Raw genomic sequence first — 16018 nt, forward strand, 5'->3', positions numbered from 1 at the left:
TTTTCATTTTGCAATTTCGCTTTCCTCGTCTGAAAAATAACGTTTTGTAAAATATTTGCTTAAAATTATTTATGATTATTATTTTTTCATATACTATAAATTCTTTATCCATGAATTGATTTTTGAAGTCTTCACAAATAAATAGGTATGAACAAAGACGGGCTCACACGCGCATGCATTTAGATTGGCATACTTAGGCACTTACAATAGTACACAAAATTTCGTTATTTGAACTTGTAAAATTTAGTGTTATATATATATATATATATATATATTTTATATATATACACGTCCTAACAATATATTTTAAATATAAAAAACACCTGAAAATATTTCCTCTCTGGTATAAATTTGTTTTCCTAAACTGACACGCATGTGCCAAGATCGTGAAAAATGGCTATGACAAATATTAATTTATTCTGAAAATAATTTTAAATTTAATTAGCAACATATTCTAGTAATATTACCTTGGCAATTCCGAGGCACTTTACCATGCAAAGGGTGCTCAACCTAGTTATAACTAGCAAAATATGAGAGGAATATTACGTTGGAAATTACGAGGCACTTTACCTTGCATGGTGCATTATTTTATTTTATTTTTTCGGGAGAGGGAATGGTGTTTGGTATATTATACTAACTAATTAATAGTGTCTTTAAAGTTGGAAGGAAGTCTTTTTCTTTTTAACTCTCCTTCCTACCATGTCGGTTGAAAGCTTGATCTCATAAATACGTGACAATTCAAAATTCCTAGAAAATTAATGTCCGATTTTAGATGTGACCTTTCTTTACTAACTAAATTAAGGAATTTAGTTGGGTATTTCGAGTATTTAAAAAAAAAAAAAACAGTATCGTATTGTTTTTTGAAATTACAGAGTAGTTAATAAGATTTGCAGGCTGAGTAACATAGGTATATAATTTGTATTACTCAAATTTATAGCTTTTAACATATAGTCCGAAATTTCAGCAAGAGTAATATAGTAATCAATTTTTTCAAAATAAGTACACTGGTGAACTCCATAAATTAAAAAAGGATCTTTTTGTTTTTATTTTCAAATGATAAATTAAAATTGATTTTGCTTTTCTTTTTATCCTTGTTGCTTATAACGTTTATCTTTCCTGAATCCTGATACTTGATAAACGTATTTTGTCTCCATGTACACATATGACGTTAACTAGCTTGCTTGTAAATGTCTTTGGAAAATGTTTCATGAGATCAAAGTGGGAATATATATAATGTCATAATCATTGTCAATTTTTTAATGTTCAAACAATGAAACTCAAACGTTTTTATTAAGAATTATATAATGTCTTTTCCTAATATTCATCTGGGGCATGTGAATGTCTGATGCGATGGTTTAAATCGTCAATATTTTGCAATAAACAGTGTCGTTCTTAACAATGTCTGGACTTAGGTCTTGACACGCATGAATTGATGATGTTTTCGTCTATACCTTTGATGTAGGAGTTGCGTTCATTGATAGGTAAACTAATTTAACTATGAGAAGTTTTTAAGTTTCAGCATCTTTCGAAAGCTCCTCGTTTATAACAAGAAACATAGTTCTTGTCAGTTTTCTTATAAAACCCATATTCATATGTTGCAGTTGTTTCAATAACCAAAACTTATTGCACAGATCAAGTACAGTGAAGGATCTAGCTGATTAACATAAAAATTATAAGCATGGCTTACACTGCAGTTGCCATGCCTACCTCTCCAGCAGCAACTTCTGCCACCATGGACATTATAAAAGAACATAATAGTCTTCGCCGCTCACACTCTAGCAAAGACCTGTGCACACGTTCGATTATCCGAAGGTCTTATTCAGACAACCACTTATGTTGTTCCATCAATCGTCTACAAGCCACTTCAGTGCCACCAAAAGTTAAGAGCAACCAATCAATTGGAATTCCCCCGTTTCAATTTTCAGGTTCCATTCTTCCAAGTTCCCTGCGTTCCTTATTGTTTGACCCAGAAACAAGCAAGGACATTAATATGGAGGAGAAGAACATAAATATTGAGGAAAGCATGGTGGAAAGTAGTAAAGAAGAGAGAGTAAATAGAGCCAACTGGGTAGAGAGGCTTATGGAAATTAAGAAACATTGGAGAAGTAGACTACCAAAAGAAAGCATGGATCCTGATGTGATATACAATAACAACATGTATGATGATGAATGTGATTGTAATGGAGATGACAATGTTTGTGTTGCGTGTGAACAAGAAGAAAAAGAAGAAGGGCAAGAAGTGACATATGATCGTGACTCATTCTCAAACTTTTTGGTTCAAGTGCCATGGTCAGATACTAAACTATACTCTCAGCTAGCTTTCTTGTGCAACATGGCTTATGTAATACCCCAAATTAAGGTAAACATCAATGATATGATAATTCATCTAGAGTTCACATATGTTTCTCATTTTCTTTTTTCCATGTATGGATTAAAAAAAAATATTAACAAATAACTCTTGCTAATCAACTTGCAGGCTAAGGACTTGAGGAGATACTACAACCTTCAATTTGTGACATCTTCATTAGAGAAGAAAGCTGAAGTGACTAAGTTAAAACTGAAACTTGATCAGGACTCGATCCGCATTCCTATAGATGACTCAGTAAACTCTCAAGATGTCCCAAAGAAAGGCAAAGAAATTGAACAAAAGCATCAAATTCGACTAGCTTATGATATTGCTGCCTCAGCTGCCTCTTATGTCCAATTACGAGCTAAGGATCTATTGTCCCTTGCTGCTGCTAAGTCACAACAAAGTGATAATGATGATTGGAATGAAAGGGGAGAATCACCAGGAGAAGAAGCAGAAGGCACTTCACGGGTTTATAAATCAGAGGTTGCAGCTTATGTGGCAGCATCAACAATGACTGCAGTGGTTGCAGCTGGGGAGAAGGAAAAGCAGGAAGCAGCAAAGGACCTCCAATCACTTCATTCCTCACCTTGTGAATGGTTTGTTTGTGATGATCCCCGCAATTACACACGCTGCTTTGTAATTCAGGTAATTCCTTAATTGAAAAATGATAGGAACACGCTCTTTTGAACACATTCTTAGGTGCACTTCATATAATTAGTTTATCTTTTAAAAACTTTTTAAAAATTGTTCTGGCCCCTTAAAAAACTGACCAATTATATGAAGTGTATTCAAGAGAGTGTGCCTCTTCCTTTATTATTCTTCAGTTTCATCATACTTAGCTGTACAATCAGGCTATACATTGTTGAAGTTTGACACATTCAATTTTGTTCCATGTTGCAGGGATCAGACTCCCTGGCATCTTGGCAAGCAAACCTCTTCTTTGAGCCCACCAAATTTGAGGTAAGAATAATCCTCAATTTTTGGAGAAACATTCATTCCTTGTGTAGTTACTGCTGCTAAATGTTGATTTTGTGAAAAAAACTCCAAAGAACTTATAACCTATCTATTCCAGGACACAGATGTATTAGTTCACAGAGGAATTTATGAAGCTGCAAAAGGAGTATATAAGCAATTCATGCCAGAAATAATGGATCATTTGAAAAGACATGGGGATAAAGCAAAGCTTCAATTCACTGGGCACTCCCTTGGGGGCAGTCTCTCTCTTTTGGTTCATTTAATGTTGTTGACTAACAAGGTTGTTAGCCCCTCCACTCTTAGACCAGTAGTGAGTTTTGGCTCACCATTTGTGTTCTGTGGAGGCCAAAAAATAATCGATGAGCTTGGCCTGGATGAGAGCCACATCCACTGTGTTATGATGCATAGAGATATTGTTCCCAGGGCCTTCTCCTGCAATTACCCCAATCATGTAGCTCTAGTTCTTAAGCGCTTAAATAGCTCCTTTCGCTCACATCCTTGCCTCATAAAAAATGTAAGCATCATTGTTCTCTACTTGTTCTTGTATAATATTCGTACAAATTTTAAATCTATACACATCATTTAAGTAATATTGCACACATGAAAAAATTTGTTCATATTTATTTTGCTTTTGCATGGCCTTTGGATAGTACTTAATTGAAACTTAGGCTTGTGGAATAAAAATCATAAACTCATAGCAAATGTCAAATTTCATGACCATTCTTTTTCTTTGGATTTTTCAGAAGCTGTTGTACTCACCACTGGGTAAAATATTCATTCTCCAACCGGATGAGAAGACATCTCCTCCACACCCTTTACTCCCCGCAGGAAGTGCCTTCTATGCCTTGAACAATACAAAATGTGGATACTCTCCAAGTGTTCTTAAAACCTTCTTGAATCAACCTCACCCTATTGAAACACTAAGTGATCCAACAGCATATGGTTCAGAGGGCACAATCCTAAGAGATCATGATTCCAGCAACTACCTTAAAGCTATCAATGGAGTCTTGAGGCAACATTCAAAGATTCTTGTTCGCAGAGTGAGGAAGCAAAGGATTAATCAATTGTGGCCACTATTGACTTCACCATCTCCACACTCGTGGACCCATGAACAGAACTTGGAGAGATGCACCTTGATCACTAAGGAGATAATCACAGGGGTCTAGCACACTACATCATTATATTTTATGTACATTTCTAAATATCTAACTAGCGCAGTATGGTTCCTTCACTTCATAATTTGACAAACATTGTGCATAAAATGTCAATAAATCCAATTGAAAATAGAATAAAATTTCTCTACTAATTTTTATGCGTGGCACCGACAAGCATTAGAACATTCGATGACATGAAAACCGTTGTACATAACGTGCTCTGTACAGTGAATGCAAACTTTCTACAAAGAGAACGTATTTATATAATATTTGATGCACTAATTTTTCTTTTATCTCCTTTCGTTATATTATTTATTTTTTAATTCATATTTCTCTTTTGTTTATATTAACTAGTACTTTTTGTACGCTGCATAAATATTAGTAAATTGAAATGTTTTTTGAATGAAAATTAAAGATATATTATATAATGATATTTAAATTTATAAATAAAAATATTTGATTATTATAAATTATATTAAATAGAACAAAATTAAAGAGATAACATTTCAAAAAATATTTCTAAAATGAAAACATTATAAAAATTACTGAAAACATTTTTAAAATGATATATTAAAAAAAATATAAGCATTTTTAGAAAATATTATTATTATAAAAAATACAAATAATCTATTTTTTTTCATTTTTTTATCCATCCAAATAAACAAAGTAAAATCTTTCACATTTTTCTTCCTAATTCTATTTATTAAAACAATAAATCTTTTTCATCTTATTTGACATTTATTTCTTTTGCATTGTTTTCTTTTTTACATAGTTACCATTTCATCATAACAAAGCATGAAGGCAAATTACCCTCCTTAAAAGAAAAAGATAATCATTTTTTTATGAAAACGGAAAAATCTATTTAAATTGTGAATGCCTGTCTGTATAGACTTTCCTGTAACGTTGATTCCATGAATCAATCTAGTAATTTCCTGTTACTGCTTTTGAGAATCATAAAATATTTGAATGGAGGAATATATCAGATAATTTATAATAATAACAACAACAATTACTTTTGTCCTCAGCGTATGTCATGAGCAACTTTAAAAACACCAGCCATGCATTAGATTGTTGATTCATTGCGTGATGCTGTAAAATAATGAATAAAAAGGGAAAAAACATAAAGTTAGACCTAATTAAATAGAGAGAAAATAATTAATATTCTTTGTGGTAGAACATCTCTGAACTCATAAAGTAAGTAAATTGAGGACCTGAACATCAAAAGGATGCCAAAACACACACCCACACACAAATAATTAGGGTTCTTATGTTGTGGTAGGAAGGATACAGAGGAATAAACAACAACAAAAAATGTATTGTCATACAAGTTTTGTGCATAAAACTAGCTAAAAACTTAAAATTTAAGGCTTATAAGAAGTATGTATTTAATGTATTTATATATTTTAGATGTAAAAATTTTAAATAAATTTCTAATTTTAATTTTATCCCAAAATAAATTATAAACTTCTAAATAACTTATATTACCAAATATACTCGTAATTTGCCAAGTTAGAGCTCACCATGGATTGGCACCTCTAGTGGGCTGGACTTTCGAGTTTCAAATGTTCGCCCATCTCTTTCAACAAGAAAAGCACTCTACGGACCTATTACTAAAATAGGCCCATTTAAAATGAAATATTATTATTATTTTATTTCTTTTTTTAATATTTTTCAATTTTCCTCTTCCTGTTCCTTGTATCTCTCTCTCTCTCTCTCTCTCTCTCTCTCTCTCTCTCTGCCTGTTTCTTCTTCTTCATCATATTCTTCTCCTTCTTCTCTCCATCTCGGAGATTTTATCATCCTCTCCCTGCCATTTCAAAAACCTTAAAGCAGCAAAACACGCTAAACTTCAACGCTCATTAATCTGCATTTTACTCCCCCCATCAATCCCTAACCACCCTTCTCTTTTCTCTCTCCCAAGCTCTGTTTTTGATCGGCGCCCAACTGTCCTTTGTCATTGGGTTTGATACCCAGCATCTGTTTCCCGCATTTCCATTTTTGCCCTCTACGCTCCTCCCATCGCCGTTGGTACGCCCGCGCTCCAACTCTTCTGGGAATGTGATTCACCACTTTCCATTAGGGTTTTAATCATCACTACTAGTATACTATTGTTAAAAAATAAAACCCTTAACATTTTCAGTTCCTTATTATTAATCGGGTTCCTTCATTTTTGATTCATTAACTCTGTTCTCGTATTTATTGATATACGGCTATTGCACTTGTTTGGATTCAGTTGATATTAGCTGTGCACTGTGAAATTGTTTAAGGTTCTGTGTGTTTGTGTTATTTTAGGAAAATACCCAGAATTGGTTAAATGGTACTTCACTGCTCTTGCCATTTATTTTTAGCTTTAGAGGAATTAAAAATCCTATATTTGTGTTGTTTGTTCAGCACTTGCAAAATTTGCCTCTGACAGGATCAGAAGGCTTTCATGTGTTGCATTTATCGGCTCCATTAGTTGTGGGGATAGTGTGTTGACTTGGGTTGTTAGGTTTTCTAGGAGTTCAAAAGGAAAAGCTTAGGCTTGCATGGGAGAGCATGAGGGGTGGGCACAGCCACAGAGTGGGATATTGCCAAATGGCTTGTTGCCCGATGAAGCCGCATCGGTGATGCGAGTGCTTGATATGGAGCGATGGTTAAAGGCTGAAGAAAGGACTGCAGAGTTAATTGCCTGCATTCAGCCTAATTCACCCTCTGAGGAGCGCCGCCATGCCGTTGCAGACTACGTGCAGCGGCTGATCATGAAGTGCTTCCCTTGCCAGGTCGGTCTTATGTGCAGAAATGAATATGTTCTGTAACTATTCTGAGATTGTAGACGATTCTTTGGTCAAGAACTTTTGATTATTAAATCGGGCACTATTTTTTATGCATCATTATATGATTTTTTTGAAATGTTGAAGATTGCTAGGATCAAGCATAATTTTCATGATTACAGGTGTTCACCTTTGGGTCAGTACCCCTCAAAACTTATTTGCCTGATGGAGATATTGACCTGACTGCATTCAGTAAGAATCAAAATCTGAAGGATGCGTGGGCACATCAGGTTCGCGACATGCTCCAGATTGAGGAAAAGGATGAAAATGCAGAGTTTCATGTCAAAGAGGTTCAGTACATCCAGGCTGAAGTAGGTTCTCTTACAATGCAGCATCTTTAGAAGTGTTTATCTTTGTGCTTGCTGTCTTAATTAATCATAGGTGAAATAGAAGATTTGGGATGTTACTACAAAAGTGATGGCGCTTTAAGCAATTCTGTAGATAGATTGTTGCGGAAGCTTAAGGTCATTGAACCTGATTATGGAAATGAGGTCATTAACATTGGTCGTGCATATTAAGTGGTACAATAATAATCGTGAAATTCAATTTTGTATTATATGTTGTTACTCTGATGAAAAATGCTGGTTTGTTATTAGACAGAGGGGAGTGAATGTTAACCATTTGTTGTGTGACATAGGGGAGCGAATGTTAACCATTATCAAGTTGTATAAATTCAATAGATAAACTACTGTTTGCCTGAAAACCCCATTTTTTTTTATTAATAATTAGTAAATTAGTTTTAACTTTCCAAGTTTTGGTCAAAATGACATCATCATATATTGTTAATTATTAAAACTCAAAATGTTAAGGTATAAGCTATTTGTTTTATAATTCTTGTCATCTTCCTGGCTTAATTTAAGCTAGTATTAGACATTTTGTTTTTATGTTGGTCTTGTCCATCTTCTGGATATAGAATTCATATTCTGCATTGTTTTTCTTCATTTTTGCAGGTGAAGATTATAAAGTGTCTTGTTGAGAATATTGTGGTAGACATTTCATTTAATCAGCTTGGAGGATTGTGTACCCTTTGTTTTCTTGAGGAGGTAATATGATGGATTGTACTGTCCTAGAAGCCAAGCCTCATTGTAACTTCCTCTTTGGGATTTTGACCTTGATACTAAACTTTCTTCCATTTACAAGAATTCTTTTTTTCTGCTGTAGGTTGATAATTTGATTAATCAAAACCACTTATTCAAGCGTAGCATTATACTTATAAAAGCTTGGTGTTATTATGAGAGTCGTATACTTGGTGCCCACCATGGACTTATCTCAACTTATGCATTAGAAACCTTGGTTCTTTACATATTTCATGTTTTCAACAATTCCTTTGCTGGACCACTTGAGGTAGCAATCTTTAAATGGTGTTATTTTGTATGTGTTTTCTGGTGATCAAAATGACTTAGTGTCTTCTTTGCTTTCGTAGGTATTGTATAGATTTCTGGAGTTTTTTAGTAAGTTTGATTGGGATAATTTTTGTGTAAGCCTATGGGGTCCAGTACCCATTAGTTCTCTCCCAGACGTAACAGGTAGTTACAATCTGATTGAACATCTGTGTTTTTAGTAATGCTATAGCTCCATTTTGCTTATTGCTTTCCTCCTTCTCTCCATCAACATTTTCCACAGCTGAATGTCCTCGGAAAGATGGTGGAGATTTACTGCTCAGCAAGTTATTTCTTGATGCCTGCAGCTCTGTTTATGCTGTTTTCCCTGGTGGCCCAGAAAATCAGGGGCAACCATTTGTTTCCAAGCATTTCAATGTTATTGATCCTCTGCGGGTCAACAATAACCTTGGGCGTAGTGTGAGCAAAGGTTCGTTAGACTCAAATTTTGGACATAGTTCATTTTTTTGCATGGGTAACTCTTTTCTCAGTTTATATTTTAGAATTAGTTGGTTTTTGAGCAGACCTAATTCTGTTTCTGGTTTTTTCATGTGAAAAGTTTGGCATATGTATTTGATAAACTTCATAAGGTTGGAAGAAATAATTAAAGATACATCCGAGTGCAGTTGTCAAATTTGTAATTCTAATCACAAATCAAAAGATTATCTTTATTGGCATTTTAAAGTCAAATGACTCATTATATAGCAAATAAAGTGAAATATAAACTTCAAAATAAACCATAAAGAGACACAACAGTAAAAATAAACTTCAAAATCATAATAAGAGATGCACACTGTTACGTGTGCTCTCTGCTGTGTATGCCCTTTCAGCACATGTGCAGCAGTAAAGCTGCAATAATAGTTCATAATAAGAGGTAGGACACCACCACACCAGCAGGATCTTGAATAATGAATGCAAGAAGCAATAAAGTGGTTGGGAACACAGAATATATGAAGCATTTGAAGTGTGGGGGAGAGGCAGAGAGTGGAGAAAATGAGAATAAGGTTTCTTTTTCTAAAGTATTTGTGTTTGGGTGTCATTGGTGGGGGATGATCAGCTGTTCACGCAATTCTTTTAAGAAAGTTTTCTTATTGGGACCAGGTTGTGCATAAGATGACCCAATCTCGGGTGATCCTATTCAACCAAAATTGTGCAATTCAGTAAATTTCTTGGAATTCAATCAATTCATGTGATCTGAATGATTCCCATTGTGATTCAGCACCAAAACCAATTCATATTGCTGCAATGAAGAATATCAAATCAGATTATTTATATCATGGCTCTTGCGATACTGATAACAATGCTTTGGAGCTATTGTTACCATTTTTGAACTAACATGGATGTTTCTCATTTATTTAGGTACCCATTTGAGATTTTTTTTCTAAATTTGAACCTTCAATATATTTATTTATATCGTTAGAATGAATGTTAAAAACTATGGAAAATTTATGCATGCTGTGGATTATTTAGATATATATAGCTGGAATCATTCTTGTATTCATATTAGTAGGCTATTGGTTAAGCTAAACCATGTGTCTAATTTGGTTGTGGCTAATAATAATTGCATTGTGATATGCTTGAACCAGGAAATTTCTTTAGGATACGCAGTGCCTTTGCATTTGGGGCCAAAAGGCTGGCTAGATTACTTGATTGCCCAAAGGAGGAATTGTTTTTGGAAGTCAATCAGTTCTTTAGGAACACTTGGAAAAGACATGGAAGTGGGCAGCGACCTGATGCTCCAAGCAATGACTTATGGTGTTTGAGGTTATCTAATCATAACCAATTACAGGGGTCTGAGAATCTCCAGAATAATAGCCAAAAAACTCATTGTAATGAAGTGAAAGGGGTACATACTTCTCGAAGTGATCTATCTCACCATAGTATTTTGTCCTCCGAAAACTCATCTAAGAATAGTGATGTTTCTACAGTATCACTTTCTTATGGCAACCAAGATATTGCAAAGAATCCCGATCAGGTCAAAAGGGAAGCTAATTGTAATCAAGGTGCTCGTGTTGATAAGGGTCAGAGAAATGTAAAACCGAATAATCCGTTCAGTGATGTTCCGGGAAGGTTATTATTTGCGAGAACATGTTCTAGTCCTGAGTTGACGGACTCATATGGTGAAGTTCCTTCCCAAGGAAGGCATCCAAGAGGCCCAGAAAGTGGGAAAGGCGCAAATTCCTCTGCAAAGTTGGAGAATAGTCATAGGAAGCATCTTGATTCTGACATGCCTGCTAGTTATGGCGTTAGAATTGACAATTCATCTTCTAGTCAAATCTTATCTCGTCAAGTTCTTGATAGTGCTGCTGATTCAAACAATGGTTCAAATAGTTATGATGATGAATCAGGCTCTCGTGTCATGGGTGAAGAGTTTGCATCTGTTGCTGGAGTCAGTGGAACGCATATGATGCATCAGGAAGAGCAGGACCTTTTAAACATGATGACATCTCCCGCAGCTCAAGGTTTCAGTGGTCATGCTCATCCATTGAATTTAGCTACGGGTCACCTACCACTTCCCTTTTCTCCTTCCATTCTCACATCAATGGGATATGCTCAGAGAAACATGGGTAACATCTCCTTGATTGAGGCTCCTTGGGGTACTAATATGCAATTTCCCCAAGGTTTAGTTCATTCACCATTGACTCCATACTTCCCTGGCTTGGGATTGACATCAAATCCGGAAGATTTAATTGAAACTGGTAATGAAAATTTCAATTCTGTTGAAACAAGCTTAGCAGAAGCTGATAATGATTTCTGGCACGAGCAAGAAAGGACTTCTGCTAGGGGGGTTGGAGTTGATAATGGAAATTTTGAAATGCTTCCAGATGATAAGCAGCAGTCAACTTCAGGTGGTTATAATTTTATCCCATCACCTCATGTTGGCAGCTCTAATAATCCTGCTAGACTGCAACAGATGTTTACAAAAGAAAACCAAGTTTCTACAAGAGAAGAGCATGTTGATAATTCACAATATCAAGATGGCAGAGGAAATGATGTTTATTTTGATGATAGAATAGTAAATCCTAGGTTTCCCAGTGTAACACCTTCAAGCTCCTTCAGGAGTAAGACATCTTCCGAAAGCTCTTGGGAAGGGTCATCAGCAAAATCCTCAAAATCCACAAGGGAAAAAAGGGGGAAGAAAAATACTTCCTCAGTGCCATCTGCTGCTTACGGAAAGGGCAAAAATGTCTCAGATATCTCTTCTAATCTAGGCGATGATGAAAACAGACAATGGACATCGTTGTCATCTACAGCATCTGATATGTCAGAAAGAAGCACCGGGCCACTGGCTGTTACTCCCATGCATGTTCCAAGACAGCAAGTATCTGGTTTTGAAGTGGCTCAGACAAGTGGATCAGATTCTTTGTTACCTGTGGCCCCAATGCTTATAGGTCATGGCTCTCGCCAAAGAACAATTGATAATTCTGGGGTTGTTCCATTTGCATTCTATCCCACAGGGCCACCAGTTCCATTTGTTACAATGCTTCCATTATATAATTTTCCTAAAGAATCTTCTGACATATCAGCAAGCAATTTCAATGTAGAAGAAAGTGCAGATAACAGTGACTCTGGTAAAAATTTTGATCCATCTGAGGTATATGACCAGCCTGAGGTGTTAAGCTCTTCTAGTTCTGTGAGAAAAGCTGCTAGTAACTCATCAGAACCCAAACCTGATATTCTTAATAGTGACTTTGTTAGTCACTGGCAAAATTTACAGTACGGGAGATTTTGTCAAAATTCACGCCAACCTCATTCAGTTATGCATCCTTCACCTGTTATGGTACCTCCAGTTTATTTGCAGGGCCATTTTCCTTGGGATGGTCCTGGAAGACCACAGTCAGCTAATGTGAATCTTTTCACTCAGCTTATGAGCTATGGGCCACACCTAGTACCAGTTTCCCCTCTCCATTCAGTTTCTAACAGACCAGCCAATCTTTATCAACCTTTTGTGGATGAGATGCCACGGTATCGAAGTGGGACTGGAACCTACCTGCCAAATCCTGTAAGATAAATTTCTAAGAAACTTGGTACTTTATGCTGTAATTTGTTTTTTCTCAATGCAAAACAAATGCAAGTATAAGTCTGCTTTTGGTACTGTTTGGATTTTTTGTATTTGCCTTATTTCCAAATTTATTTCAGAAGGTTTCTGTTCGGGATCGACATTCTACTAGTACCAGAAGGGGGGGTAATTACAATTATGATAAAAGTGATCACCATGGTGACAAAGAAGGGAATTGGAATACTAACTCAAAGTTGCGAACAAGTGGGCGTGGTCATAACCGTGGCCAAACTGAGAAGTCTAGCTCAAAGCAAGAGAAGTTGGCAACTAGTGAAAGCCGTGCTGAAAGACCGTGGGGTTCACATAGACATCACTCCTTTGTTTCTCACCAGAATCAAAATGGTCCCATACGCTTAAATTCCTCACAGAGCAGTCCTGCAAACATGGCTTACGGAATGTACCCTCTTCCAGGAATGAGCTCTAGTGGAATCTCATCAAATGGACCTGCAATTCCACCTGTTGTAATGCTGTATCCTTATGATCATAATGCTGGCTACAGCTCACCAGCTGAGCTGCTTGAGTTTGGTTCTCTGGGGCCTATGGGTTTCTCAGGTGTCAATGAACTATCACAGCTGAACGAGGGAACCCAATCTAGTGGAGCATTTGAGGAGCAAAGGTTTAACGGTGGCACTGCTCAACAATCCTCACCAGATCAACCCTCTTCACCCAAGGTCCCAAGGTAGTCGACTTTTTCTGTCTCCAAGCTATCACATCTGTTTAGCACAATTAGATGTGTAGCAGCTTGCAACATTGATTTAGTTAGATTATTTTTAAGATGGTTAGTGTCCCAGACTCCTAGTACCTAATCTCTATCCTGTTGTTTTACCTGAAAGATGTTTTCGCTGCTTAGTTTAAATTCTCCGGCTTATGAAGTGTCTTGTTTATTTTAATTCTTTTGCAATTTATGATGGTTGTTATTGTTAGAATTTTTAAACATGAAAGAATTTGAGAGAAATCAGAAGAAACCAAAATGAATTAATGCAGAAAAGATGATTTTACAAAATACAATAACACTAATATTTATATTGGTGAAGTGTGGTAACTAACTAACCCATACAGGCCTACTTGGAGATTAGTTACAACAGAAATGTATTACTACAGTTATTGGCATACTTCAATGGACTGCTTTATGATATCTTAATTCTATGATTTTTTTTATCAGGGGCCTTTGATATTGCCATATCAGTAGTTGGGTGGAATTATTTACTGGAAGAGGAGGATTTTCTCCCTTGCTTATTAAGAAGACCTGGCAGGGAAATTAAGTGGGGAAAACTGTAGTGCAAAACCTGCCTATTTCAAGACATTCTTGTTCTCACGCCACGCTTGAAAGGAAAGAACTTTAGCTATATCACCGGTTCATCTTCTCAGGGAGGTCCCTGGTTTGTGCCCTCCCTCTTGTACATTTAAACTGGTGACTAACCCGCTTTTTACATTTTTCCATCCAATACTGTGTTCAAGGATGGGGAACAGTAGCGGCAAAGGAGATGCAGTACTCGGTGATTAGTTTTTCATTAAAGGTTTTGACTCGTTTGTAAACCAATCAAATCATAAAACTGATTTAGGTTCAGAATTCAGAAATTTCACCGTGTTACAGTTTTGTCAACTTCTCTCTTACACAATGTAGTAGAGTAGGGCTTCTGTTTACAAGATGCAGCAGATATTTGTTGATCTTTTGAAAAATGCTAACTGTGTAACTAACATAATTTGAAAATATTATTAGATATCATTTGTATCTGCCTTCCCCTCTATCCTTCTAAGGAAGCCTGTGACTCAAGTGGGAAGATGGAAAGAAAACAGTTCACAGAAATATGATAGAAATGTCAAAATATGAATAGGCATAATATTTAAGTGACGATCTAGGATGATGAAATAATTTCTGGTAATAATTTACCAGGTTCATTCCTTATTATGGTTTTGATTGGTTATTCTCACCTGCATGTAGGATCCATCCCCCATTTCTGGTGTCACCTTGTGTTGTAGCTCTTATGGTTTATCTTAATCAATATCATGCATGCTATTTCTTCATTAACATTTTTCCATATTAGTCATCCAATTGATTATGGTGATGTTAATTTATTCTAAAACCATTCAATGAGAAACTCATAACGTGGTGGGAAATTATACATAATGTAGTTGAATCTAAGTCCATCTCTCCCATGTGTGGTATTTACGGGTTTAAGAGGTTTAACCTACACACCGTGAAGACACGGTGAAGAAAGGCGATGGAAGTTGATATGATGTGGTCCTCCCCATAATTTGCCTAATAAGTTTAGACAAAGTTCTTCTATTGGTACCACCAAATTATCATTGACGTGCATCCATTCAGCCTTCAGGGTCTATCCGAGAATTGCATCTATTGGTTTCTAAGTTGTCTCAGCCATGTGCACCAAAGATTTTTTTGTGGCGTCTGTGAAATTGTTTGTCCCTTTATATACTATGTATATGTCCTCTCTGTTGCTAGTGGCACTGTAACCCCGCACAACAACACTGTTTGCTATCATGTAACCGCAGCGAATTCTTGTGAATAAGACTTTAGCTTATTCATCTTTCTCACTTTGGCCCTTACTAGCAAATGCCTGCTTTTGTATTGCACGTTGCAGCTATTTTGTGTACAAATTATAAAATTAACATGTCATCAAAGTCGGAAAAAGAAGTTTGTGGATAGTTCGTAAAACTTCATAAAATTTGAAGTAATCAGAGGGAACGCTAAAATAAAGTTGAAAAAGGATGTTTAGTTGATTAACTATTTAGTAAAAGACGTAATATTATAAGTCACATGAAAACTTTAGATATCAGAAGAAAAGAACTGTTTTCATTTTTCAACACAGTATTTTAAATACTCTTCTTAGCACAATTTTTATTATTATTAGATCATGTTTTGTACACATCACAGGTTATCTTCCTTTTTTTTTCTAATTGCTGATAAAAAATGTATAGTAAAGAAAATATTAAAGATAACATTGTGATTTAAGTAGTTGGTTCTCACACGTTTAATGTATCTTATAAAGATAATATCAAGCTATGGTTTAAAATTATGAATGTATATCTTCATTATCATTTTGACGCTCACCGCATCTTATTACATATAGAATTTTCTTATAAATGCTCACCTGACTGCACTCTATATGAGGATGATAATTAATTATTAACTGTCTTATTGTTTACTTATTTCTAGTTGGTCACTTGTCATTTCGGTTTCATGAACATTTTCATTTATCTTAATTTTTATTTTATTTTGGCTTGTATTCATTTATCTATATAAACTTGATTATTGTTTTCAGTGCATG

General features: G+C 35.5%; 2 protein-coding genes across 3 annotated transcripts; both read left to right on the plus strand.

Moving 5' to 3' along the window:
- Positions 1-1668: 1668 nt before the first annotated feature.
- Positions 1669-4491, plus strand: LOC113863277 (phospholipase A1 PLIP1, chloroplastic). The gene is made up of 5 exons (XM_027496804.1): positions 1669-2359; positions 2477-2995; positions 3251-3310; positions 3423-3839; positions 4069-4491. The coding sequence occupies exons 1-5, from the start codon at positions 1679-1681 to the stop codon at positions 4489-4491; spliced, it is 2100 nt and encodes a 699-aa protein (XP_027352605.1). The 5' UTR covers positions 1669-1678.
- A 1733-nt stretch (positions 4492-6224) lies between these two features.
- On the plus strand, positions 6225-15047 carry LOC113861357. 2 transcript variants are annotated; one of them, XM_027494126.1, is made up of 9 exons: positions 6225-7241; positions 7415-7603; positions 8243-8335; positions 8454-8636; positions 8716-8818; positions 8916-9101; positions 10258-12674; positions 12815-13410; positions 13894-15047. In XM_027494126.1, exons 1-9 carry the CDS (start codon positions 7008-7010, stop codon positions 13901-13903), a joined length of 4011 nt encoding a protein of 1336 aa, XP_027349927.1. In that variant the 5' UTR covers positions 6225-7007; the 3' UTR covers positions 13904-15047. The 2 variants fall into 2 exon arrangements, with proteins under 2 accessions (XP_027349927.1, XP_027349926.1); XM_027494125.1 differs by having other exon boundaries at positions 12812-13410; positions 13894-15045.
- Positions 15048-16018: the final 971 nt, after the last annotated feature.

This window comes from Abrus precatorius, unplaced genomic scaffold, assembly GCF_003935025.1.
Source record: "Abrus precatorius isolate BTA unplaced genomic scaffold, Abrus_2018 Scaffold3, whole genome shotgun sequence".
Classification (NCBI taxonomy): Eukaryota; Viridiplantae; Streptophyta; class Magnoliopsida; order Fabales; family Fabaceae; genus Abrus; species Abrus precatorius.

Coding starts and splice junctions, on each gene's coding strand:
- LOC113863277 (XM_027496804.1), top strand. CDS start 1,679: ATGGCTTACACTGCAGTTGCCATGCCTACCTCTCCAGCAGCAACTTCT. Junction 2,996..3,250: donor CACGCTGCTTTGTAATTCAG/GTAATTCCTTAA, acceptor TCCATGTTGCAG/GGATCAGACTCCCTGGCATC. Junction 3,840..4,068: donor ATCCTTGCCTCATAAAAAAT/GTAAGCATCATT, acceptor TGGATTTTTCAG/AAGCTGTTGTACTCACCACT.
- LOC113861357 (XM_027494125.1), top strand. CDS start 7,008: ATGGGAGAGCATGAGGGGTGGGCACAGCCACAGAGTGGGATATTGCCA. Junction 8,637..8,715: donor CCTTTGCTGGACCACTTGAG/GTAGCAATCTTT, acceptor TTGCTTTCGTAG/GTATTGTATAGATTTCTGGA. Junction 9,102..10,257: donor TGGGCGTAGTGTGAGCAAAG/GTTCGTTAGACT, acceptor TGCTTGAACCAG/GAAATTTCTTTAGGATACGC.